We start from the raw sequence: 26,359 nt of genomic DNA on the forward strand, positions 1-26,359 counted from the left end.
AGACAACAGAATTGTAGTCAGGGCATGAATCATTGGTCAAAGTTCATTGCACAATGCACACACATAAGGTGTCGTCTGTACACGATAGCAATGCTGTTGTATATTAACAATATATCAGTGAAAGGAGCATGAAAATGCACGGGATATCCAGCTAAAAATGTATGAAAATATAAGCAAATGTTGTCGAAATTGTTCCTTTATATACCAGTCTTAGAACTTGCCATTTTACATGTACTCATCAAGAAATAAATTCCAGTTTTTATTGCCACACAAGAAGACAAAAATACTGATTTACATACGAGTATTGAACAAAGTTACTGCTAGCTACACGAGTTACCTACAAATTATCGTGTGTTCATCTCATAAAGAGACTTAACTTTTATTCTAATTGGAATAAAAACACGATTGAAACTAATTTGGGATAATTGGATTTTCATATTTTTCAAATTTCTCAAAAGTGTTATGTGCCGTGCAGCTGAATGTTGCAATATTGCAAATTACTCATATAAACAAGTGTGTAATGTAAAAAGAAAAGCAGATGAGACTACGTTTGTATATTAAATCGACATTACTTCACCATCCAGTTATCCCAAATTAGTTCCAATCGTGTTTAAAGCATCGATGAACTGAGTTTTCTGACAATTCTAGAACATTTCTCGGGAAGTGGTTGAACTTTGCGATCTGGGACTACTTGAATTGAGAGTTACAGTACGTCAAGAAGTAAATCTCTTATTGTAATATTTACAGTATTCGTGATTGAGTGTTTAGACGGTAGATTACATTACATTATATTGTCGTAATATTTCATACACTACAAAAGCGCTCAGTACATTTGCACACGGAGAAGAATTGTGATTCTTACAGTCATGAACGGTTTCATAGGTGTAATTTTCTATAAAACGAAAGGCCAAATCGTTGAAATATAAAATCGTGTCAATGCATACATGCTAACAGACATTTTTGCCAAACAAACTTGAACTTAGTAAGCTATTTCACATCTTTGCTAGGCTTTTCGCTTACTGACGGCATCAAAAGAAAGACAGTGGAGATCATCATTTGTAAGACAACTCTGCGTTGTACATTTTAAACAGACCAGCTTTGTTCGAGGCAACGATGGTAAAATAGTATTTTATAGACGGATCTACACCATTCAATTGATAATTCGGAGTACGAGTTTCAAACCGCTTCAAAACAGTGCTTCCTCCGCGTGCCGAACCGATTGATAATTCATAGGTGAGAGACGAGTTGCTGATGAACAGTCCATTCCAGTCTAAGTGCACTGCGCCCTCACTCGGCCAGTAATAGTGGACGCCGTGGCCTAATGAATGAGAAAAGATCGTAACGTTGGGTTCAATATGACTTAAGTTTGCCTCATACGAAGAGGAACAAAGCAACTGCGTAAAATGTAATAGAAATAAAATTATATATTTTTGGGCGCTTATTAAAATGCAAAGACGGATATACATCCAACGTTCATACATCGTTTTGTCGGTAAGTTCTAGTAATGTTTCCTCGCTAGTTTCCGGAGGCGATGGGATACGCCCAGTAGAGGTGAACTCTATGATACTATACTATGTTAACACTGATGAAGTGACCTCAATGACTATTTGTGCCGTACTGGGCTGTATCAATTTCTCATGAAGGAATATTTACCTGTAAGATATGGTGGACACGTCTCTATGGTAACATCGGATGTGACTGGTTCACTCTTAAACCCACCATAGTTAACGGCCCGTAACTGTATTTGATATGTTTTGTAGGACTTCAAGGAGAGACCCGTCAATACTGCAGTTTTCTCTCCGTTGTTCCCGACTGATCTCCAAGTCTTCATAGCGCCTCCTGTACTATCAAGAAGTTTACACTGGAAGCGCAAAAATATGTTGCTATCTGGTTAATTTATCGTATATCTAGATCAAGTGTTCCTGTATTGTTTTGAAACTCTGTATTATGTCATGAGGTACAGAAAATACAAAAAAACTAATCGTGCGCTGTCTGTCTGTCTGTCTGTCTGTCTCTCTCTCTCTCTCGCTCTCAATGACGTTCGCAAATCTGAATCAGTAACTAACCTCAAAGTAAGATATTCCAGACAAATCAGAAAATCCATCCCACGCAACGCTGATATTATTGCCTATAGTCTGGTGGCCTTCTATTGCATCGTACATGGTTGGAGAAGAAGTTACAATTCGAAGCGATGCCTCATGGGATTGTGGTTTCTCCTTAACAATGGTTACTCCGTTTGATATGATTTCACTGATCATCCCTGCAACGTTCTTACAACGCACGGTGCAATACACAGTCTCTGCATGATGTAAACGATTGTCTAGGTCTACTGATGCCGAATGAAGCGTTGTTGTTCTTGTGTATGGAGACAAGGTGGAAGATGAGGGCGCCAGTCCTGCGAAAATTTTCGAAAGATATGTAAAATAGTAAAATAATTGTATGAGTGCAATATTTATATTTAAATATGTGCCTCAGTAATGCTAATTTAAGTCTGAAACTAATTTAAGGGGTCCATTGACTATAGTATTAGTACTCACTATCATAACCGTGACCTTAAAAGCACCAAGTCTTATCAGCAATTGTTATGATGTATACATATACATAGATAACACATATGGTCTATGCAATCTAAAATGATGCAACCTAACAATGGCCGAACGACACACAGTCAATGTCATTGTCACCTCGTTTCAATCACTATACAAAATTGATCATCAAATTCATAAAGAGTTCTGTGTGATCAATCGTAACCTTACCTACAGCCCATTCACAATACTCAATTCCACTCTCTGGGTCACTAACCCTCCAATGCACTGAGATCACAGACGATGTTTGGTGAGTGATATCTTCATCCCCGTTCGGACCGTCCTTTATCAAAATGTTAAAAAAACTATCAACATTGATAACATACACCATTTTACACAAGGTATGAATATATCACTTCTTTCACGTCTCCTAGCAACGGCAAACTGCTAATTCTATTTATATCATGGTGCAACTGAAAAACAAACTTACAAAGGGACCGTGGGTTAACAAAACACAGCCACATCATAGTAAATGTACTGGATCTTAACTCCCTCATCCCACTCCTAAGGATAACATTGTGAAGAGACCCGCCCCCGAACGCTATAATTGCCGAAATAAATTGTTGAAATTCCATACAATTGACAGGGTTTTGACAGTGAATGACTCGAGTACGCAAGGTTAACCGTTAATTATAAACTAATCATAACATGATACTCGAACAACTCACCCCGATACAGCAAATGTCTGGAGGTGTGATGTCAACCATGATTGGTTCAGAGTAGAACACTGCAGTCAGATCAGCGGCATTCTTTGCCACCACAGTGACGTAAAGTGGTAAACCATGGGTCAATAGCAAGTCGTCGATGAATACTTGGGACGACCGACCTACAGATTGAAATTCTTGCAATTGTGTTCCTCCTGAAACCAATACAAAATATCACAATACTGGTAAAAAATCATAGTTATCAATATGTAGTAAGAATTATCTTACTAACACAATATACATTTTTTCATAGTTTGACGTTGCAGTTTTGTATACGAGGCAGGAAATAAGTCGATCTCAAATTCCATATTACTCAGCACGATTTCGAATCAAGCGATTACTTTACAGCTAGGATGGATGAATTCGAAGAATGTCATGTTAAACTTACAGGTATTTTATCATGAAATTATGGTATCTCTTTTTTCCGTCTGTTCAGCAACTAAGTACATTACTGAAATGCCTTGTCTTGAACTTAAACTTGAACGTCTGGGACTCTATCCTCTTTCAGCCGTAAGTCACACAGCGATGAATGTGAGAAACTATACTTCAGTCGCTTTTCTAATTTTCTGATCAAAATTTACTTTCCTCAGTTTGACAAAACAGTTTCTTATGCAGGTTAGCGTCAGAATGGACGTGTAAATCGGATATTTTGGGAAAAACTGTATACGTTAAGATGAAGCAGAAAAAATGTTCACGTGATCGCCAGTCTATACTTAATATCTGATATTGACCTTTGACTGTACCAATAGCGACCATGTAGTCTACTATTGGACTTTCAGGATCTGTAATATCCCAGTCTGCATGTAAAGAAAACTCCTTGGTGTCCGTATGCAAGTGAACATGTATTGGACCGGAAGACAGTGTACTTTCTTGATCAGAGACTGGGTGTAGTTGAACGTCATCGACCGCCATTCCTGAAATGAGAATTTGGAATTGCATGATAGAGACCATCGAGTAAATTTTAAAAAGCGATTGCGGCATAAAATGATACGCAAACTTGCATAAAAAGCAAACTATACAAATGAGATGCTAAATCATTGAAAAAGCAGATTAAAACAGCTGACGTTACTCAGTACATTGAACTTTCATACAGGACGCCTCTTTGCAAACTTGAGTTCACGGGATGAATTTGCCATTTCTCAAAAAAGTATTCAAAAAGCTGCTAACTTAAATCGTACCGCATTTCACGAATGCTACGTAAGGTCATAGCTTTTTAGTGGAGTTTTAATTTTAATCTATTATCCATATGCAAATGATAAAACATGAAAACACAAGCGCAATCGCTTACCACTTTTCTGTCCAAAGGATCCAATGGTCACACTTGACAATACTGACGTAGCAGTGAAGTAATAAACATGTTGATACCAGTCCAACTGATTCTGACTTCTCGCTCTCCTTTGGAATAATTTGAAGACTCGATACAAGCCAGGGAGACGAACATATCCCTCTTGTGACAGAAGAGATGCGGTCAACTCTGGCAGATGACTTGCATAGAAGGAAACCCTATACTTCCCGCCAATCGTAGTTGCAACTGTCTGTGACACGCTGCCATAGATATTCATGAAGGCATTACCTGAGTTGGCGCCTACGTCAGAACCAAGGGTGACATGTCCTGTTCCTTGTACCTGCCATACTGATGGAAGGCAGACGAATACATCAGGATCCGTGCATTCCACTTGTGCACCGTTTTCACCATCTTCCACTTCTTCAAATGAAGGGTTGCCGATCAAGTTTGTGTCGATGAGGGCGCTTTCTACAGCCTCTGGGGCAGTGGTGTCCAAGGTCATTCCGTTAGAAACGGCTGGTTGCGACTGAAGACCGGCAGCGTCTACCGCCGCGACTTTGGAAAAGTAACTTTGACCTGTACGCATATATAATTTTATGAATACATACATCTATCACATTTCGTGTTATTTACATGTATTTAATTTGATGGTTTTTGTATGGTTTGCTAAATTATTTTAAAACATCACATTCGTAAGATTGCTAAAGGTCGTTTCGTTGATACATTCAGGGTGAGGTATAAAGTTGCTGAAAAATGTAATACCTCGCTCCCGGGAGATTTAGATTTTTAAATGTAAAGCTAGTTGGAAATCACCAAAACTGTACTTTTCTTTATAACAAATAGCAAAAAGAATCACAAGAGTCGAAATGCTAATTTATCTCGTGTATGAGGAAAATTAATGTTGTAATATCAATGGTACATAAAACACCTCATCACCTGGGCTAAGATTGCCTTCAATTGCTGTCGCCATCGACAGACGGAGTCCAACGTCTTCACACGGCAGAACGTCTTCTGCTCCAGGCGTGGTACCAACACACCATATGTAATGATGAATTGATGACTGCAAGTCAGAGAAACCATGCCACGACGCAGCTACAATAGTGCTGGAGTTTTGATACCATGAGTCGTGAATTCCGAGACCGTCATGCACCACGCCGACCTCTGGCGGCATTGTATCAACCTGGAACAGATATGGTTAATATAGAAATAACGGACGACGCGCTGACCATTAACGTTTATTTGTGGGCAAGGGCGAGAGGAAAGCCAAAAATTAACGGGCGAGGCTTGCCGAGCCCGTTAATTTGGCTTTCCTCGAGCCCGCGCCCACAAATAAACGTTAATGGTCAGCGCGGAGTCTGTTATTTCCATTATATTATCAGCGAACCCAAGAAAACCGTCAAAATATCCGAAAATTTCAGGAGCGAACGACAACTGGGCCCCAGAAACTGAGCATTACGCGACGCACTGTCACGCGCGCTGTAAAATATTGGCAAATCCGGAGATGTTTTCAGAAAAAAGTATCTCAACTTGACCTACAAGTGCTCCATTTTATTTTGTGATTGATTATGATTTACGTTTGAGCTGTAAAGTTACGATACTTTGAGTTGTTAATCTTAATATTCATATTCACGGGTATGTAAACAGACCATTACTGTGTATTTGTGGTCAGTCACGTGGTTCAGCTCGACCAATCAAAATGCGACAGCCAGGGCATGGTTATGGATAATGAGTTATAAAGTTGATCGAGCGATTAAAGTCCTATAAGCTGCATTTCTTCCCTTTCTTGGGAAGATAGTACGAAATCAGAAGCAACTTATGTAAAACTGCTTCCCGAAATGTGACCAAAGAATATTTTTTCAATCATAGGCAAGCACACATATCTTAGATTTTAACAAAAAATAAATAAATTTCGACTTGAAAGTCATACTATGGCTGCCGCGAGCGGGTACATAAAACGTAAACAATCGACCGAATCCGTCGCAAAGGATTGAAGACTGATAGTATCAAAGACGGTATGGCTTAAAAAGGGAACAAAAACATCTTTCCGAAGATTGAATAGTCTTGTTTTGGTAAATAAAATGCAAAATGATACAGCTCCTGTATTGGGAATTTACACTAAATAGCTGAAATGAAGAGCATTCACGAAAACTCTTATTAATGTCATTTCAACAAAACATTAATTAAATTAAAACAACCCATTGTTTGATGACCTTAACTTCATTCTTACCACGAAACCGTCAGATGATGCGATCGACTCAAGTCCAGCACTGTTGACAGCTTTGACATTAGAATAATATTTCATTCCTGGCTGGAGATTCAACCCCGTCAACATAACTTTGAATATATTAGAAGCGACGATATTCTCTCCGAACGATTGGATATCCTCGCCTAAGAATAGAATAGAAACGGAAGTTGTAAAGATATGATCTTACTAGAAAATTATCGACGTAAGCTATGGTTGTCCAAATTACCCAAGATAATTTTTTGCATTAAATAAACACAATGCAAAGGTATGTACACAGTATTTATATTATTGTGCATATGCGATTAGATCTAGTTTGAGTTTCATTAAATCAGAATCTATAAAGTCCGCATAGGGTCTGTATCATTTTTGTAAGAATACCTATTAGATTTTTAGTAATATGTAATAATGTACATGAAAATTATGAATGTTTATTCAAGTGTTTATTATCATCATTATCACCCTTACCTCCGACATGTGTTCCGATTGACACCGAGAAATATTCGATGTCAGTGTCGGCTTCTGTGAAAACATTTTTCCATGAAATGCCAATCGATGATGTAGACGTCATATAGTCAGTGTCGATCACTTTATCAAGGTCATCTATATCTTTGACCTACATGTAAAAACACTGTAATTAACCAACTGAAATAAATAATGTGCAAAGATTAAATAGTTAAAGGGACAAAGTCGGCCATTTTTCATGAATTTTGTTTAACACTAGATACTACTTACATTGTTTGACATGTTGATAGATACTGAGTGAATTTGTGACTACTAGTATGCATTTGACCCCGGTTTTAGACACGATACATGAAACCATCGCAAAAATGAATTAATGGTCATGACCATTTATTCCTTTTTGCGATGGTTTCATTTAATTTGTCTAAAACCGGAATCGAATATATGCATGATCACCAATTTATTCAGTATCTTTCAACATGTCAAACAATATAAGTGGTATCTCGTATCAAACAAAATTCATGAAAAATGGCCGACTTTGTCCCTTTAACAGAGCAGCAACTGAGGACTAAAATGTTCTTTGCAATCTCATCATGCAAAGATAAAGTGCTTTGTCTGAACTGTTGCATTTTAAACCGCCAAGTCGAAATCATCTATACCCCCTCCCCTCTCTTTTTGTTCACTTCCCACGCGACGCCTTTAAAATCTCATGTTATACATTATAGAGATTGTTTTAATATATGTCTAATGCAATTGCTGTACCTAACCTTACGTGACTTCGATACTGCTGGTGGAGTGTAATCGGACTTTACACCGTCTGATGTAAATATTGCATACGTCATTCCATCGTACCACGTCTTCACGTAAAACACGTACTCCGATTTCGAGTTTAGAGAAACTGAAATGACACGTTATGTTAATTTAAAGATCCACTAGCTGTAAATTGGTCATTTTTTAAAATTTGTTTGTTTCTGTGTGTCATCTGCAGTTTCTGGTCTGAATCCCTGAAGACCATGGAGAAATTCCTAATATTTAGCTCATAAATATACCCTATATGAGTATAATCTGCATTGTTATTGTTTAACTTTTCTATTCAGGTCCGGACTAGAATACATTTATCAACAATAACAATGGTCATGTCACATATAAAGGACGTGTTGGCAAACAGAAAACCGGGCATTGGTCATGATGATCGGATTATAGTAAAATTCTGTAGTTGATACATTGAAATAGAGTAGTGAAAATTAGTAAAAAGTTACAGCTAATGTCCCTTTAATTAGGGTTTTACTTAAGCAGCGGTTTTGTAAATATGATGATATTTATAACTTATTTGGATAAAACTGTAGAATAGATTGAAATGTTAACTTACCATCTCTGGTCGTAAATACTGCAAAAGTATTCAGACCAGCGTCGTGCCATATTCTGTCGAAGGCGGGATTCAATAATCCAGTTCCCGGTGCGTCACCTTTGCTTCCAACACTCCATTCATAGCGCTGAACTGGTATTCCTGTCAGATGAGAAAGTGCATTTAGAACGATATGTACATGTGATGTCATTTACACCCGTAAAACGTGCATTTCGTTATCATATCATTCATCATGGAATTCAGGAAAAATATATTACAAACTAAAAGCAAAGCGATACAAATCATAACAGTCTTTATTTTAAGGTGATTCTGTGTAGACGCAATTCTCTAGAAGGAACCATCTAGGAAATTAATTGTGCTAAGTTAAAGGGTCTGGTTCCAAGAAACTTTATCGGACCCCTTTTCACCGTTGATGACCGGACTTCATGAATCAGAATTTCATGAGTTTCGAGGAGATACAACGACACTGATTGTTTACCATCACTTGTCTTGACTGACAAACGATCAATGTGCAATAACAGAACAAAAAAGGAACGGTTGCGTACAGAATCATATCACAACTTGAAACAACTTACTACGTAATCGATTTGCCTTTAGATTATACTATGTCATTTCGCAAAGGCACTTTAAGACATCAAGTTCAACATTGTATGAAATTATGGCTTTCCTTTTCTGCGTCATTAGTTTAATAGTCTTATCGAGAGGTTAGCACTTTGTTCTTCGCATCACAAATGTACGTGTTACAGAGGAAAATCGAACCAAGGACATGTATGTACCACTGGCAGCCACTTATTTCCTTGTAAGACAAAATTTTGATGACATCGACATCATAATATCCTTTCAGCCAAAACTTGTGAACAATGTGTGATTAAATACTCATCTATATATAGTTGTATGTCTTTGTTTCTGCAGATGATGCATTATAATATTATCCGGAAGAAGGCGTCAAAGCATTTACATTTCTATGACCCCACCTTCGTTTGATGATCTCCATCTTGCAGCTAAGGCACATCTTGAAGCCGTGAAGTTGACGTCTTGAATATTGTCAATTAATGTCAAGTCTCTATAATCAGTAACGTCAAAGATTTGAATTCGTTGATACAGATCATTTCCTGTTGGTGTAGTAAAGATATGGATTCGGTCAAATGCTCAAGATGTCGATCAACTGGCTTATAATGAAAACAAACTGGCAAGACCATCCCCCGTTAAATATTGTCAACGATTAAGTTTGAAATGAATAGTATACAGTAGACACTGTAATACCAAGGCGATGGGGACAAATGCCCTACCTGTGACATCATAGCAGTTTTCTGGAGTAAAGTCACACGGTTTGTTTTGTGGTGCGCATGTGCAGTCTCCTTGACAAGTCTGTATGTCGCATCGCCTCAGCAGAGACAAAATCCCACTGTGATCATTGGATTTTGTCACCTGAAACGTTTCATGGGCTTCATAGCTCTGCAAACCAACCTGTTGATCAAAAACAATGTGTTTTTGTTACCCAAATTGCTCTAACATAAATATTTTATGGTTTGCCAATGTACATTTGATAAGCTATGCACATTGAGGCACAAACACGATCAACAGTATATTTTGTCCGGTACATCCATCTCATTTTGCGAACGTTTCAAGTACTGCAGACAGCTTCTGTTAAAGTGACATGCTAAATTAAAATATGCAGTAAATGTACCATGTTTGAACCCGGTAAAATGTTTAAGAAGGTAAATTATGAACATTGAATGATTTTAAGAAAGTTAACAATATCAAGTTGAAAGCAGGAACTTTATTCGCTTATATTAACTTCATACCTCATTGACTGCCCATAACGTAAAATAAATGTGTTCTCCAGGAACGAGGTCTCTGTTGATATCGATAATGGAAGTTTGTATGCTACCTTCATCGAAATGAGACGACCCATTGGAATGTTGGACTTGAACTGTCGTATTCTGTGTAAAAGACGACAATGTAGAAACATAAGAATCATCTTAGGGCTCCGATCAAGTCCTGGGTATAGTAAAGTAAAGGTAAAGTAACGTTTGTGTTCAACATTTTGCCGATAACTTCAATTTTTAAGGATCAATCGGGAGTAGAGTACAACACCGGAGGCTTAGGTAACGCAAAAGTATATGTACCTCCAGTGCAGCATGATAGAAAGGCATAGCTTTCGTTTTAATAGAATCTGCTGCTTTCAATTCCTCTGTCAGTCAATGCAACAACCTAGTTCTTGGTAGCCTGTAAGCCTTGGCTTGCAAGCCTCGTCAACGTTACCAGTTTGAATTATACATTGTAGCCTCAGGAATTACGTGATTGGCTCATTACAGGCCATTTAATTTACAACATTGATGACTCTTGTCGACCAAATCCAATTTACATGCCCGTTGCACTAAGCTATAGGAGAAGCTCTTCCTAGATAAAGACATTTGCTAGCGAAGATGCACATTAGGAATATTCATCCATATAAAAAATGAAATTTAACATAGGTGTAAATATAATATGTGACGGCAATGCCAAGGTTAACAGGTTCTCTCAAAAAACTACATATACCCTCTTACTTACCCCAGTCATATCCCATGAAGCATATCTACTGCCTACACCAACATAGTAATGCCTTATTCCTGTGTGGATATCTGCAAATCCTAACCAAGCTAGTTTAACATTTGCTGAGTTTTGCCCCTGGCTTTGATGATACGTCATCCAGCCTTCCCGATGACGTGTTAAACCAGCCGCGTGGTCGGTCTCCACAGCGAAGGTGCCAACAGTTGGAGGACTCGAATCAACCTGGAAATGTCGTTAAGAATGGATTCAAACATATGCTTCAAGTTATTACAATCAAATAAACGATGCTTTTCACTGATAACTTTCTGACTCTTAGATTTCCACTATTTGTTAAACGTTAATGACAGTACAGTTTTAGAGGTTTTCTGAAACATTTATTCAAAGATTGTCTTACCAAGATATCGTCTGTGTCGCTGGATGAACACAGTTTAGCTGCATTGCATGCTATCACGTGGACATAGTAGGTGTTACCATCGTGCAGTGATAGGTTGGTGAATGTGTACTGATGAAGATTGCCTTGAACCTGTAATGTTTAGATCAGTGAAAATATTAACCGTAACTGAACTATCCCAATGTATCACTTTATTTGAGAAAAATATACCGATAATGACAAAGTGATGCACCTACATATAAAGATCGGCAAGGCAGAAGCAATTCAAACTATTTACCGTAACGGATGGAATAGTGACGTCAGACTGGCGATGGGTCATCACTGAGAGGAGCTGTGTCTCTATTGGACTTTCCGGGTCATCAAATTTCCATGATACACTGAGATGTGAATTCCATACCTTGGAAAAAGTAATTTAACAGACTTAAAAGAAATTTGACAAACATTTATTATGTCTAATATTGAACAAAGAGGCATCCATGAAGAGAAAGACTTGTCAATTTATCCTGAAACTAATTGCAGATACGTTAAACTATATTTGTAAGTCAGCTTTCGTTCAAATACGAGTATTATTTTGTACACCATGGTAATAAAAAGAAAAGACCCAATTTCTAGCCATGTCTGCAAGCATTATGGTGTTCAGTCACAGTCACTAAGAATGAGTTCACAGAAGTTAAAGAATTTTTGTCATACAATTTCTGTAGAATCTTCCATTTTCAGTTTCGATAATTCAAAGTAAAAAAAATTAAGTAGTGTATACTATACTTGAGTTCCATTGTAAATTGATCCTGTGGTACGGTCATAATAAGCTGGTTTCTGTTTGATAGTCGGTGGGGAGTTATCGACTGCTACGCCATTCGATGATTGTTCTACAAACAAACCTGTGGCGGGGAGAAATGTTTACAACTTTCGTGAACAGACTAGTATAGATACCAATCACTTACGGTTGATTAAGTGTCTATGATGACCTCCGAATTACAGTTGTCTTAGCAAGTAACAGATAGCATACGGACCATTACTTTTGGCGAATATATGACAAATCCGAGAAAAATGTACATTGTTCTGACGAGTTAGATACACACCTGTGACGTTTATAATGAAAATGTGGCATCTAAAAACAGGTGACTACTGCAACTTGGTAACATGATTGAGATTTGACTACGATTATCGATCCTGGCACGATGTAAAGTCTTGTAACTCACCAATAAACCGATCCTCTTATATGTCAGACCCACAGTTCGAAAGCATTTAGCCAAGTTGTAACGTGAATTCAAAACGTTGTGCTTGATTTACTGGAACGTTGAAGCTACCAACTGGGATTTATTAATATGCTTACCCGCTTTATTGAATGCTGTGATAGTCACGTACATTGGAACGTTAGTTTGTAGCTGGTTTGGCAACTTCGATATAAATGCCTTCTCGGTCAGATGTAATCTAGTCCTTGGTAAAGTATCGTTACCCCCGGGTGTCGTTCCTGCACGAAGCTCGTAGTGTGAAAGTTGAGAGTGAGGATCGTGAAAATTATACCAGTGAGCCGACAGTGATGTCCTAGATAATCAGAAATAATTTTTTTGTATTAAGTCTTGAACAGTTAAGCATTATTATTAACTAGAGATGAAAATGACAGCTTACTGCATGAACGATTGCACTTCTATAGATACGTTGCAAGGATAAAATGATGTCATTGCTGCTATATGAGAAATTTGAAGACTGAGAAATATGTATCTAGTATTCATAAAGTGACCGTACAAAGTACTGTCATCACCTGGCATTCTTCATATTAGTTGTATGACAGTACAGTGTAACAAATGACAATGGTAATATGTAAAAAATAAAATGTAATATCACAAAGAATCGTTTTCGAAGTCTAAGACATATTTCGCGACACGATATCGATTTGGTTTACCTTGAAAACTGGAAGGCCTGATCTCCATGACTCACTCCGTCGTATACTTTGCCAGCAATGGGTGGAGAGTTATCTGGTATGATACCATCAGACGTCACAGTCGTACACAGTCCAGCAGCGTTACATGCTGTGACGGTTGTGTAGTATTTTATGCCTGCTACTAAGTTTAGGTTTGATGCAGTCATTTCTGAGGACAAACAAAACAAAACATGTAAACAATGACGCAATCAGTAAATACAAACAGACACAGGTGCGTATGTACGTACTACGTACGTGCCAACACATACATACATACATACATACATGCATACATACATACATACATACATACATACATACATACATACATACATACATACATACATACATGCAAATAAAATTTGATTCTCAAACTGTTAAGTTTGAATAAAACGAAGGTAACGATCACAGTGGTTGCTGACAAAGTGTCGATGAATCCGCATAACCCTGCACACTCGAAACATTTACCACAAGAACGGAATCAGAGTATTTACTCTATAAATATTATAAGTAATAATACAATTGTGACTTTTAATACCGAGTGACAATCCAACATCCTCTTCTGACAGGACATCGTCACATTCTGAACAAGATCCAATTTTCCATGAATAGCCGGTGACAGGAGAATGGGGATCATAGAATCCATACCAGTGAGCTGCCAGATAGTCTAAGTGTGTCTGGAAAAGTGTAGATATTTAAATAATTAAGTTTTTCTGTACATCTTTTGCGTAAATGGACCTTGAACGGTAGAATGTGTGAAGACATTATATTTTTTCTCTTATCAAACTATGAAACAAATTGAAAAAATGATAATTTCGAAAATGTGTTGTGTAAGCGTCTGAAGAATTTTCTTTATGAAGCAAATATGAAAATCATAAATTACATCTACGCCACCTATAGCGCAGAGTGTATCACCATGATATGTCAAACGCCGCCATTCCTATATGGTGTATAGTGTGTATATCTGAACCGCAAGACATGAGAAGGGACTTAGAGACGAGTTAAATGGGTGCCACACCTGGTAATCTTTGTCTGTGTTCATGTCGTCTCCATCATACACGAAGCCACCATGAGGTGGTGATGCATCTACCAACACACCCCATGATACAGCAGCGGTCGAAAGCCCTGCTCCATTGTAAGCCTAAAAAGGATTATAGAATATTAGATTTTTTTAGACATCGTATACATTTACCAAAGTTTCATATCGGAAAATAGCCTGCAATGCTCCAAGGTGCAATACATTGAGGAACTATAGAAACAATCAGCAGTCTTTCTCTATGACGATTAAATACAGTGTGGGATATACCATCTTCATCGTTCAGCCTTAGCTAATACGAGGCTGCAGGATGAAGTTTGGGATAAACCATCACATTTACTTCAAACTTTGCAGCCACAGCTGGGTGATTCCTCTTAAATACGAACTTCAGGATAAGTGGATATCACTAAGGCATCAACAAAGACGTTTTTCTTTGACATTGTTGACATACCTTGACCATCACGTAGTAAACATGACCTTCAAGAAGTTCAAGATCATCGTCATCTGATTGGACGCTCTCCTCTTGTTCAGTGGTGGTGCATGCGTACACGTCTGAATGCCAAGGTTTAGAACCAACACACCATTCGTACTCGACAATGCCTTCACATGATGGAAATAGAGTGACAAAATGATTATTGTCTTCGTCTCACTTTTGATGATACTGACGTCACTAAAGTTTATCTAACTGTCACCTCGCAATGGCCAATGTCAAATATAAAAATTATGATCACACTGCCGCCGTAAAATGCAATACATACGAGCAATAGGGACATTGAAAGATTTTATTTTCATTGAATGGTAACCTGGCTGGCTTTTTCTGGTATTGTTTTCATTTCTTGTCATCCACCTTCACAGGGGCAATAAAAGATTGTATAGCACATACCACTTTCTCCATCAGTGAACAGTCCAGTCCATGATGACGCTATGGACGAAGTTGAAGTCAGGAAGCGACCATCAAATTCTACGGATCTGTCAGACTTCAGTGGTGTAGTAACGTCAACCGTGATACCGTTAGAAACAGCTTCAGACGTGAAACCAACGTAGTCCGTGGCTGCAATAGAATTGTCGAATAGCAATTTGGCGCGTTTCACAAAGTGAAAGATCAATACAGCAACAAATGTCTCATTTTGTTCAACAATAAGCTGTATATATCAAACTCTCTCCCTGAGTTTAATGTTGATTGTACCGTATGCAAACTTAACTTATAAGTTAGGCGTACATTGTTCAAACAACTTGGATTAGAAATTCGGGGAGTTTGGACATTGTTTACCGAAAATTCATAAAACAATTACCAATACCTCTAACAGTAGCAAAGTATGTGAGACCTCCTTGAAGATACAGACCATGAACCACAATCCAGTTCAGTATTCCAACGGATTGGTAATTTTGCACATCAATACAACCTGGACATGAACCTAAATTAGAAAGAATACATAAATTTCTCTTCATTATCATTTAGCAAACATTATTTAACCAGTCTCTTGTGTTTTTTTCTAATCCCTATATCTAATTCGTATGTTTCGCTTGTCTCATTAACATCAGCTGACAGGCAGACATGCTCGAATATTTTAAAGACGGACGGTTGATCCTTACCTATAGCTATCTCGTACATCTTTATACCGGATCCGTGAGAACTTCGACCGTGTTCGTCAACATCGTAGAATCCACTCCATTGAATGTTAAGTTCAGATGTAGATGTCTGCAGAATGTAAAGGATAGTCACACTTCCATCAACAAGCCATTTACTATTAAAATTAGCTCAGTTAATCATTAAAATTTTGATAATTTATCGCTGTGTACAATATCACGCAAATCAGGGAAAAATCGTAGGCGTTTGCCAATTTCTATTAATATCATATTATGCCAAAGACGAATTCTTATGGACCAAATGAGAGTGTTCCTCTAATTCCACTGCTTAATGCCAAGTAAAGTGCGCCCAACGTATTAGTATTGCGAACAAGTGTACCTGAAACCGATGACCCTCTCTGCCAATCCTCACTGTACCGGTGGTCGGTGCTGTATGATCAGCAACGATTCCGTCAGAACAGGCTGACACTTCCGGTAGAATAACTTCAAAGTTGCCACGATACGTCACTGTTTCATTAGCATGCATGCAGATGTAGTAACGCCAGCCGTGTTGTAGTTGAAGGCCATCGACATTAACGTACTGCAACTGTAAAAGTGGGCAATGCAAACAGTTGTAAATAAATCAAAGATTTCCTAAGAAAAGGCCCAAAAAGAGAGTTCTGATTAAGAAAATAAAATAATTGTGCAAACTTTGATGGTCCTCACCTGTGTCTCGCCGCAACGCATAACATGTGGCGAAGAACATTGGTACGAATCAAAGTTGATGTGTTGTGCCGGTGTTTGATATGCGTTACGGTCCAAAGTTTGATCAGAGATGACTTTCCAGCTGAAATTTCCATGCTTCAGACCCGGCCACACTGCAGACAGCTTGTGCTTTGAACGTGTATACTCAGCATCTGAAGTTTGTCGGTCTAAATAATCGGAGAGTCGAATATCCCTGTACAAATACGAAAGTGTTAGATTACGGATGTAGATTTTCTTAAGATACAGTGTAATCATATTTATAAGAAAAATGCGCCCTGTAATCTTCGGACAATTATTGTGTTAGAACATTGACCATCTGAAGAGTGTAAGATGCATTAAACTTAACATACAATACTGCATTTTATAGTAAAGGCAAATATCATTTTCATCGTGCGCAGACGCAGATGCTATGAGAGAAAAAAAGAGTAAACAGCTGGTAATCAGAGGTAAGTATTTCACAATATTTCACAATACCTCACATCGTCATTTTCATGTTCATACTCTCCTACAGCGTCGATAACAACGTTCTTTGTGATGTGACCAACCACACTGCAATCTTTTATCTCTTTGTGAACTGTAGTGCTGAGTCCAGCTTTGTTGTATCCACGCAATCCAAGTCGGAGACAATCGCTGAAGTCAAGTTCCGCTGACAGAGTAGTGGCGTGGTGTAGCTAAAGAAGAGTTAGATTTATCATTTAAGGTAGACTTTTCTTCCTGCACAGATATTCACAGAGCAAGACATTCGGTCAAAATTTCCATGTATTGCGGCATGCTGATGTGCGTCATTCTCGGATATGTCCGAGGAACAGAGTGCTAAATGAAGTATGCGTTTTTTTACTTTGAAAAAGTGATGCATTTTTTCTCTAATTTGACTTGCATGCAAAGACATATGTATAACTTCTACTTTCGATGATGGCACTGAATCAATATGCAAAACTTACTTGATTTGACACCACGGTTGCATTAATTCTTCGCCACGGCATCAAAATGTTCCCGTGCTGTGTATCTCCATCTGCTGTCAAGACATTTATACTCCATTCATAGTAGTCGATTGGATCTTCCTGGCTTTCTCCCACTACCTCTTCTTGCTTGAAAGGATACCACGTGAAACTAAGAACCCGTGAGGCACTATCGGAATGATTAGAAATGATATAAACATTATTCTATTAATTAGATATTATTCCCTAATATTTTTCTTCGTTCAGCGAAGGAAAATACGAGTGACGTAATGACCGTGTCACCACGAGTCGAAGACGAGTGGTGACACGGTCATTATGTCACGAGTATTTTCCGAGCTGAACGAAGAAAAATATTAGGGAATAATATACTTATCACATGCACAAGCCAAGAATTCGTTATTTTTTGCAAAATAAAATAAGTTTTCCATGACGATTCCGTGTTTAAACTTTGAACTACTTTAGAAATAAATATCAGTACGCCGTGCACAAGTTGTCAATCATTTCCAGTCGTCCGTCGTGTGCATTAGCGCTCACGTTCGTTCGTGTGTGGAGCAAATGACAGCTCTCGGTCTACACGTAGGCTACCTTCCGCAAAGTTATACTCTATTTCAAAGATAGCATAGTCCTAGAAATTTATAACAGACGAAGATACGCTATTTTTCGGGAACAAATATCGCCTGAATCTCGACGGCGCGAACACTGTAAACGTCGCGCCTGACCCTGTTTGCAATGCGTACGGAACCCACGGTATACGCGACCAGCTTCGAGTTCGTTGTTTCGGCAAATTATTCACGTAATTCCTTCGGAATATACAGGCGGTACACTCTTGTGTTTACATTGTTCGAATTAGTAATGTCGTAGTCTGTGAAAATATCGATTTCATTACATGACTTTTGATCGTGGGAGAAACATCGGCCGCCATGTTATTTGTTTACATATTTACGAGCACACCGAAGATCGACAAAAAAAGGTCCTACGCACCAAAATTGATGACATAGACGCGGGTTGTCGTGACGTAGAACGACCAGAGAATAAATCCCGTATTTTTTGTTCGGAGACGACAAAGTTGGCTTGTGCATGTGATAAATATAATTATTTCATATTTGCAAAGGAGGGCAACAGAGACCCTATGAAACCACTACTATATTGCTCAGTGTTACTGGGTACATATAATATATGATCAGTAAAGCTTACCTATCATAGGTGACTTCTTCGATTCCAATTGCTACGGGACGATGCGGGATTACCCAGAATCCACCGCTAGTAATAGGTTCGTAACATCCGGCTGGATGACAGAACTGTACAATGGAACGATAATGCTTCCCAGGTCTTAAAGTAACGTCCGTTTCTTGAACGTTGTTGACTGTGTACACTGGCTTGTATGCAATGACAAAGTCCCATACGCTGGCAGAGCTGCAAGGTGCATGGTATGAAGGAATGGGATAAATAAGGGACTGGTCAGTTTCTTCGGCCTGGGGGGGGGCGGTGGATTATTTTTTGCTGACGTCAAAAAGTGGCTGACCCCCCTATTCCAAATTTTGAAAACAGGGTGACCCCCCCTATTCCAAATTTCGAAAACAGGGTGACCCCCCCCCAGCGCGCGACATAGGTAAAACAAAAGGTGGACATAAATTATATATAATCTATATATATATATATATAACCGTACTCTCTGTGCCCAAGTTCAGAGGTTGCCATAAAACCATTATGGTGATAACCGGGAGGGCACATTGTATACATTTTGTGTATATATATATATATATATATATATATATATATATATATATATATATATATATATATATATATATATATATATATATATATATATATATTATATATTACATTTTACATTTTACATATATTTATATTTTAAATAGTCATTGTATGTTTTAATGAAATTGTTGACATGTCAGTTGTAAGATAGGAATTTCAAAGTGTCAATCTTAAAGTTTGAATACAGTACATTTTGAATGAGCTGTATTTTGAATGAGCTGTGAATATATCACACTTTCTATGCTTAACCAGATGTACTGAACTGTTGTACAGAAATGGATGTCAATCATAAATATCAAAGAGGAAAAAGCAGTGAATCAAAAACTTTGATGGGTGTTAAGACTTGCCAACCATCCAATTAAATCTCCTGAGGAGCCATAGAGAGCTTTTTTAGCCAAATTTGATGTGTACAGTGTCTGAGTGGACCTTTTCTTGTAACATTGAAACCATAAAAGCACAGCTAATAATGACAAAAATTGCCTTTTTTAACTGTTATTTTGTTCATAAAACATCTTTCTACAGAAAACCTGTGACACAAAGGAAAATAATTGCATCAATGAGAAGGAAAGATATCTTGTCATTTTTCTATCTCTAAAATAAGTCACTGTATCAAATACATGTATATATTATGAAATATTTGTGCATGTTGCTTTCTCATACTGAATTCTCATTGAGAGAACAGAAAAGTATCAGGAATTTGTCATCCTTTTCATATGAAATGCAGATTTCATAATGGTACACTTTCACTTAGCAAACATACAGATATCTCTGATTTATTAAAGTATGGCGCCCGAAGGACGCGCCGAAAAATATGAAACATCCTGATATCTCTGATATATATGCCTTGTATATTAAAGTCATGCACTTGAAGGGCATGCTGAAAAATGTCTGATATATTAAAGTAATGAGCTTGAAGAGCACGCTGAAAAATATTGAACATACAGATATCTCTGATGTATGTATGCTTGATATGTTAAAGTTGGGCGTGCTGAAAAATATGACTGATGAATAAAGTTACGCGCCCGAAGGGCGCGCCGAAAAATACAACTGAATGATGAAATTTATGGCTGACACTAGCATTTTAGGCAATGATGAGCCGGTGTCAAAATTCAAAAACACACTGACCCCCCCCCCTATTGGGCATTTCAAAAACATGGTGACCCCCCCTATCACTAACGTCAAAAACAGGGTGACCCCCCCATGAATCCACCGGCCCCCCCCCCCAGGCTGAAGAAACTGACCAGTCCCTAATGGTGGTTATTCTCACAGAACGGAAACGCTAAAACGTAATTATTGACTTTAGTCATGTTATATATACCTTTCCAGTAGTAACTTGGACATTGAAAATAAAAATCAAGGGTATTGACATATGTCTGTTTCCCCGTCTGTCTCTCTGTCTCTGTCTCTCTTGTATCTGCACAAATGCTCGTAGTATAATGAATAAACGTGACGAACTTTCGACATTAATCACTGAAGGGGACTATGACGTAATTGCCATCACAGAAGCATGGACATATGCTGACATTTGTCTTGCTGAGTTATGTCTCAGTGGTTATCATGCTCCGTTCAGACAAGATAGAACGGACACATTCAATGGCAGAGGAGGAGGTGTACTACTATACGTAAAAGAAGACTACATGGCTGTAGAAGTCACCAAGCTTCAAGAACACAACTTCACAAATTCAGTCTGGTGTGAAATTTCCTTGATTGGAGCTCCCCCTCTTTTGTTTGGTGTTGTGTACCGCTCACCCAACAGCTCTGAAGAAAACAATAATAATTTATACAAGGTACTTTCAAAGGCAGCTGATCGCCATGCTGTTATTTGTGGGGATTTTAATTTCCCTGGCATCAGTTGGTCATCAATCGTGTCTGACAATCAAGGTGAAAAGTTCCTACAGTGTGTCCAAGACAACTTTCTGACTCAGCACGTTGGCTTTCCTACAAGAGAAAACAATTGCCTTGATCTGATCCTGTCTAGTGAGCCAACAATGATAAACAAAGCTACCGCAATCGGCCATCTTGGTAATAGTGACCATGTAATTATTGATTTTGAAGTTCAAGTAGTGACTGTAAATTCATCACCAGCTGGCTATGCTCCTGATCTATGCAAAGCTGACTTTCCCAAATTGTCTTCAAAGTTAGCTGATATTGACTGGCACAATAATCTTGACGGAAAAACAGCAAACGACATATGGAAATTTGTTAGAGACACTGTAAACGCTGTTTCTTCTCAATGTATTCCAATGAAGCGGCTCAAGAACAGATCTAAACCTAAGTGGATGACGAGTCATGTGCTGCATCAGGTGAGGAAGAAAAGGAAGCTTTGGCGTATCTATACCGAGAGCAGAAGTCTACAAGACTATCAACGATATAAACTGCAACAGAGCTACGTCATCTCAGAGATTAGGAAAGCCAAAAAAATGTATGAAATTAACCTAGCAAAGCACATAAAGGATAATCCTAAGGCATTTTTTTGCGTATGCTCGTTCTAAGCAGAAAACAAACTTAAGGACTCAATAGGACCTCTGACCGACAGAAATGGAGCACTTATTGGTGAAAATGCTGACATGGCTGACATTCTAACCACTTCTTTGTGTCTGTTTTCACGAATGAAGATATGCTGAACTTACCACAACTAGTCATGACAAGTAGTCTATCCAAAGAAGAGGAGTTACACAGTGTGCAGATAAATAGAGAAGATGTGGTCAAGAAACTTACCAGTCTCTGTTCCTTCAAAGCACCTGGGCCTGACAGTATCCTAGCATGTGTTTTGAAAAATTGTGCTGAGCAGCTTGCTTTACCGTTAACCTTGCTTTTCAACGAATCTTTGAACTCAGGAAATGTCCCGGACGATTGGAGGGTAGCAAACGTTACTCCTATCTTCAAAAAAGGTCTAAAATGTGAGCCAGGAAATTATCGACCAATCAGCCTAACCAGCCTATGCGGAAAGATCTTGGAGTCCATCATCAGGGATCGGATAGTTACGCACTTGGAAAAACATAATCTTATTACTGACTCGCAACACGGTTTTTGCCACGGTAAATCTTGTATGACCAACTTGTTGGAGTTTCTCGACGAGATTACTCAGTTTATCGACGGAGGAGACCCGGTGGATGTCGTCTATCTGGATTTTGCCAAAGCATTTGACAAGGTACCACACCGTAGACTCTGCTATAAATTAGCAAATCATGGAATTCGCGGCAGTATCACTAACTGGATTGAGGCCTGGTTAAGTGACAGAAAACAGCGTGTTGTGATAAACGGCTCAGCATCTATATGGCAGTCTGTCTCTAGCGGTGTTCCTCAGGGTTCAGTCCTCGGCCCTGTCCTATTTCTAATTTACATAAATGACATCGAGGTGGGCATCAGTTCAGGAGTAAAGAAATTTGCAGATGACACTAAGCTATACAGAACTGTAAGCAAGAACGATGACATAAAGAGTTTGCAGCTAGATCTAGATAAGCTACACAAGTGGTCATGTGACTGGCAAATGAAATTCAATACTACCAAATGTAAAGTAATGCATCTCGGAAGTGGAAACACAAATCATATTTATAACATAAATGGTATTCCGTTGGAAAGCATAGATGAAGAGAAGGATCTCGGAGTTATCGTCCATAAAAGCCTGAAACCGTCACGGCAGTGTGTAGAAGCAGCTAAGAAGGCAAATAAAGTTCTGGGTATGATGAAGAGAACATGCAAATCTACAGACATTATTTTAAGACTGTATAAGCAACTAGTCAGACCAAGACTTGAGTATTCAGTTCAGGCATGGTCACCTTGGCTAGTTAAAGACAGTAGTATCCTTGAACAAGTTCAACGCCGGGCAACAAAAATGATTCCACAACTCCACAATATGTCATATGAGCAACGGTTGCAGGTCTTAAAATTAACAAGTCTTAAAAGTCGCAGAGAGAGAGGAGACATGATCGAGGTCTACAAAATAGTAAACCACATCGACTCCTGTAACATATCACTGATTTTAAACACATCGTCAAGGAGCAGAGGCCACGCGCACAAACTGATAAAACCAACCACTAGACTGGATATCAGGAAATTCTCATTTGCACCACGAATCGTCAACTTATGGAACAGCTTGCCAGATTGGGTGGTCAACGCAAACAGTGTTAACTCTTTCAAGAACATGTTTGACCGCTACATGCACGGAAAATCTTGACTTTCACCAGCTTTTACTATGCCACAACAGAGGGATGTTCCATTATCCAGCAGGATATCTATTCCCTTATCAAACTGAACTGAACTGAACTGAACTCTCTCTCTCTCTCTCTCTCTCTCTCTCTCTCTCTCTCTCTCTCTCTCTCTCTCTCTCTGAACTTGGCATCCTGTACATGTTAATGTCTTGCCACACCATTTCGGTTTGGGATAATTAAAGTCGGTAAAATAAATACACACTGTGTGTTTGGCTTACCTATTGACTACTAATTCACTTTGCAAAGCCCATTTTATCTCGGTAATAAGTCCTCGAATGTCATCAGGCAGAATCCAATGAGCATTTACAACAGTTGTCGATGCCTGGAAGTTGATATCATCTGAGCAGCCCTGCCGTCTATCGAAGTCATGGTGAATTCCACCCGAAATGCTACTAGTCGTGTTCTCGTCTTCTGAATCTGCAATTGGACAATAGGAGATGAATTTGCAATGTTACAGGCGGGTAGCAATTCCCTTTGGTCGGGGAGGGCTTTGCCAAACGATCAGAAATATCAAACAATCAATCGGTTCAGACTGTGTAGTTGTAGGTAAATTCACATCCCATGGCCATCCAAATGCTCTTTTATTTATAGTAATTGTAATTGTAATTTATTGCTCCAGAAAATCACGAACATCGTACATAGCAAAGGAGTAAAACTCAAAAAGTATTTCTGGTGAGGTCATGGAAATAGTTCTATTTGAACTAGTCAAGTCCATGACCCTAACAAATGTGATTTTACTATAGCGAGTTCAAGTGTAACCGTATGAGAAACCTTTAAACGAGCATAATAGTAGTTTACTAAATGTCAACTGCAAATTAAGAAGATTGCAATACTCAATAAAATAAAATACAATACACAGTAAATTACATGAGCAAGTACGCCTTTAAAGCAGCTGCAAATAATCTTCTATCTGAAATATTTTTGATATGATTTGGTAGGGAGTTCCAATGAAGTGTTGCAGCATATGTAAAGTTGTGTTTACTCTGTGTCAAATGAACTTTAGGAATAGAGAAATTGTCAAGAGAAGCGAAGCGGGTGGGATAATCATGGGGAATTGGATTTAGGTAATGGTGTATATCATGGGCAAAATGATCTTTACGCAGATCATATACAAACAAACATGTGTGAAGTTTACAGAGTTGATGAACATCTAAGATTCGAAGTTGTTGGAATAAAATGGCAGAGGGAGCGCGGAAGTCAGAAAATGTAATCAGACGGACAAGTTTCTTTTGTAACAAGAGTATTGGCTCTAGATACGAAGTAAATGTATTGCCCCATATTTCAATACAGTATGTAATATGTGGTAGAATAAGTGAATTATATAACAAAAGAAGGATATGTCTTGGTACATAATGCCTTAACTGAGAAATTAGACCAATTTTGGGGGCTACAGCCTTTACAACTTTTTGGACATGAGACTTCCATGTAAGGTTCTCATCAAGTGAAACCCCAAGGTAAATTGCTGACTGAACACTTTCTATGGGACATCCGTCAATTTCCACCCTGCCATGCACATTTACCTTTCTTCTCGATGTTTTAAAGATCATGAAGTTTGTCTTTTCAACACTGATAGTCAGCTTGTTAGCATGGCACCAATCACAGACATTTTGGAAGTCTGAATTTATGTGCGCTAGATTTTGTGCTGTCTATTCGTCTTCGGGTTATATGTATAAAAGTTATTATGTATTTAGTGTGCGACAAGCATTTGTTGCTTTCAATTTGCATATGTATCTGTAATTATAGCTTTGCAACAGTTTTGCCGTTTTAATGTTTCTCTACGGCTCACATTGTTTCCAGTGTGACAGTCACATATAAGCAATGAGCCACAAAAGTTTAAAAGCTTAAGCGTTTCAAAAATTAAGGCAATACCATACTAAGTATATGTTAACGGATCGGATAATATTTAAACTGAAACTGGTATCTTTTTTCAAAGGCACAGCTATCGATCTTTCTGACTTACAGCATGAAACATCAGATCGGTCATGTCAAAACGGAATTCATCAAAAGTTTGCAATTCTATCTCCATAGCATGTGTTTGCAATTAATACTTTGATAATTACCGACTGCTTATCTCAGGATGTTTAACAATAATAAAAGCTAGTTTGCTTTAAAAAAGCAAGAACAGTACAACACAAATTACTGTGTAGAACTGTGTAGGCTATATTTACCATGTACATCACAAGATAGACCGTCATAGACATGGACATCCAGCACAGAATCTCCATTTGATAGGACCATAACACCGTCAGAGCTGACATATACAGATCCCAGCTCGGTCTCCGCTTTAACAGTAACATAGTACATCTGTAATCAGTTGAACAGAAAATCGTAAAATTACGATTACAGAGTTCGAAAATCTGTTAAAATACATGTACATACACGTTGCAAGCTGATACAAATGAAAAATATCCCCATAGTATGACCCTTCCATCCCGGGGTTACGCACTTCAGATGAGTTTCCGTTACGAAGTTCTCTTAAGGTGGGTGTCGCATAATAAATTAGACTATTAAACTTGCCTCTAGTACGTAAAAGCACT

The 26,359-nt window shown here is 38.3% G+C and overlaps 1 protein-coding gene across 1 annotated transcript in view; it reads right to left on the reverse strand.

Annotated features, from left to right (window-relative positions):
• Window positions 1-417: 417 nt before the first annotated feature.
• The window catches only part of LOC139146207 (uncharacterized), a 101,551-nt gene continuing 75,609 nt past the window's right edge, over window positions 418-26,359 (reverse strand). The window contains exons 10-43 of the mRNA XM_070717615.1: window positions 25,991-26,126; window positions 24,041-24,239; window positions 19,030-19,248; window positions 17,818-18,004; window positions 17,351-17,547; window positions 16,838-17,069; window positions 16,512-16,718; window positions 16,139-16,244; window positions 15,844-15,960; window positions 15,429-15,596; window positions 14,997-15,145; window positions 14,528-14,650; window positions 14,048-14,186; window positions 13,492-13,678; window positions 12,922-13,133; window positions 12,351-12,466; window positions 11,866-11,985; window positions 11,592-11,720; window positions 11,198-11,419; window positions 10,450-10,587; window positions 9,934-10,111; window positions 9,619-9,756; window positions 8,648-8,785; window positions 8,046-8,176; window positions 7,285-7,432; window positions 6,802-6,962; window positions 5,511-5,754; window positions 4,578-5,150; window positions 4,033-4,203; window positions 3,254-3,444; window positions 2,757-2,868; window positions 2,067-2,395; window positions 1,654-1,861; window positions 418-1,318 (exon numbers count right to left, since the gene is read on the reverse strand). Of these exons, the coding sequence (XP_070573716.1) occupies window positions 1,053-1,318; window positions 1,654-1,861; window positions 2,067-2,395; window positions 2,757-2,868; window positions 3,254-3,444; window positions 4,033-4,203; window positions 4,578-5,150; window positions 5,511-5,754; window positions 6,802-6,962; window positions 7,285-7,432; window positions 8,046-8,176; window positions 8,648-8,785; window positions 9,619-9,756; window positions 9,934-10,111; window positions 10,450-10,587; window positions 11,198-11,419; window positions 11,592-11,720; window positions 11,866-11,985; window positions 12,351-12,466; window positions 12,922-13,133; window positions 13,492-13,678; window positions 14,048-14,186; window positions 14,528-14,650; window positions 14,997-15,145; window positions 15,429-15,596; window positions 15,844-15,960; window positions 16,139-16,244; window positions 16,512-16,718; window positions 16,838-17,069; window positions 17,351-17,547; window positions 17,818-18,004; window positions 19,030-19,248; window positions 24,041-24,239; window positions 25,991-26,126 (6,291 nt within the window). The 3' untranslated portion in view covers window positions 418-1,052. The remainder of the gene's footprint in view (window positions 1,319-1,653; window positions 1,862-2,066; window positions 2,396-2,756; window positions 2,869-3,253; window positions 3,445-4,032; window positions 4,204-4,577; window positions 5,151-5,510; window positions 5,755-6,801; window positions 6,963-7,284; window positions 7,433-8,045; window positions 8,177-8,647; window positions 8,786-9,618; window positions 9,757-9,933; window positions 10,112-10,449; window positions 10,588-11,197; window positions 11,420-11,591; window positions 11,721-11,865; window positions 11,986-12,350; window positions 12,467-12,921; window positions 13,134-13,491; window positions 13,679-14,047; window positions 14,187-14,527; window positions 14,651-14,996; window positions 15,146-15,428; window positions 15,597-15,843; window positions 15,961-16,138; window positions 16,245-16,511; window positions 16,719-16,837; window positions 17,070-17,350; window positions 17,548-17,817; window positions 18,005-19,029; window positions 19,249-24,040; window positions 24,240-25,990; window positions 26,127-26,359) is intronic.

This window comes from Ptychodera flava, chromosome 12, assembly GCF_041260155.1.
Source record: "Ptychodera flava strain L36383 chromosome 12, AS_Pfla_20210202, whole genome shotgun sequence".
Taxonomy (NCBI): Eukaryota; Metazoa; Hemichordata; class Enteropneusta; family Ptychoderidae; genus Ptychodera; species Ptychodera flava.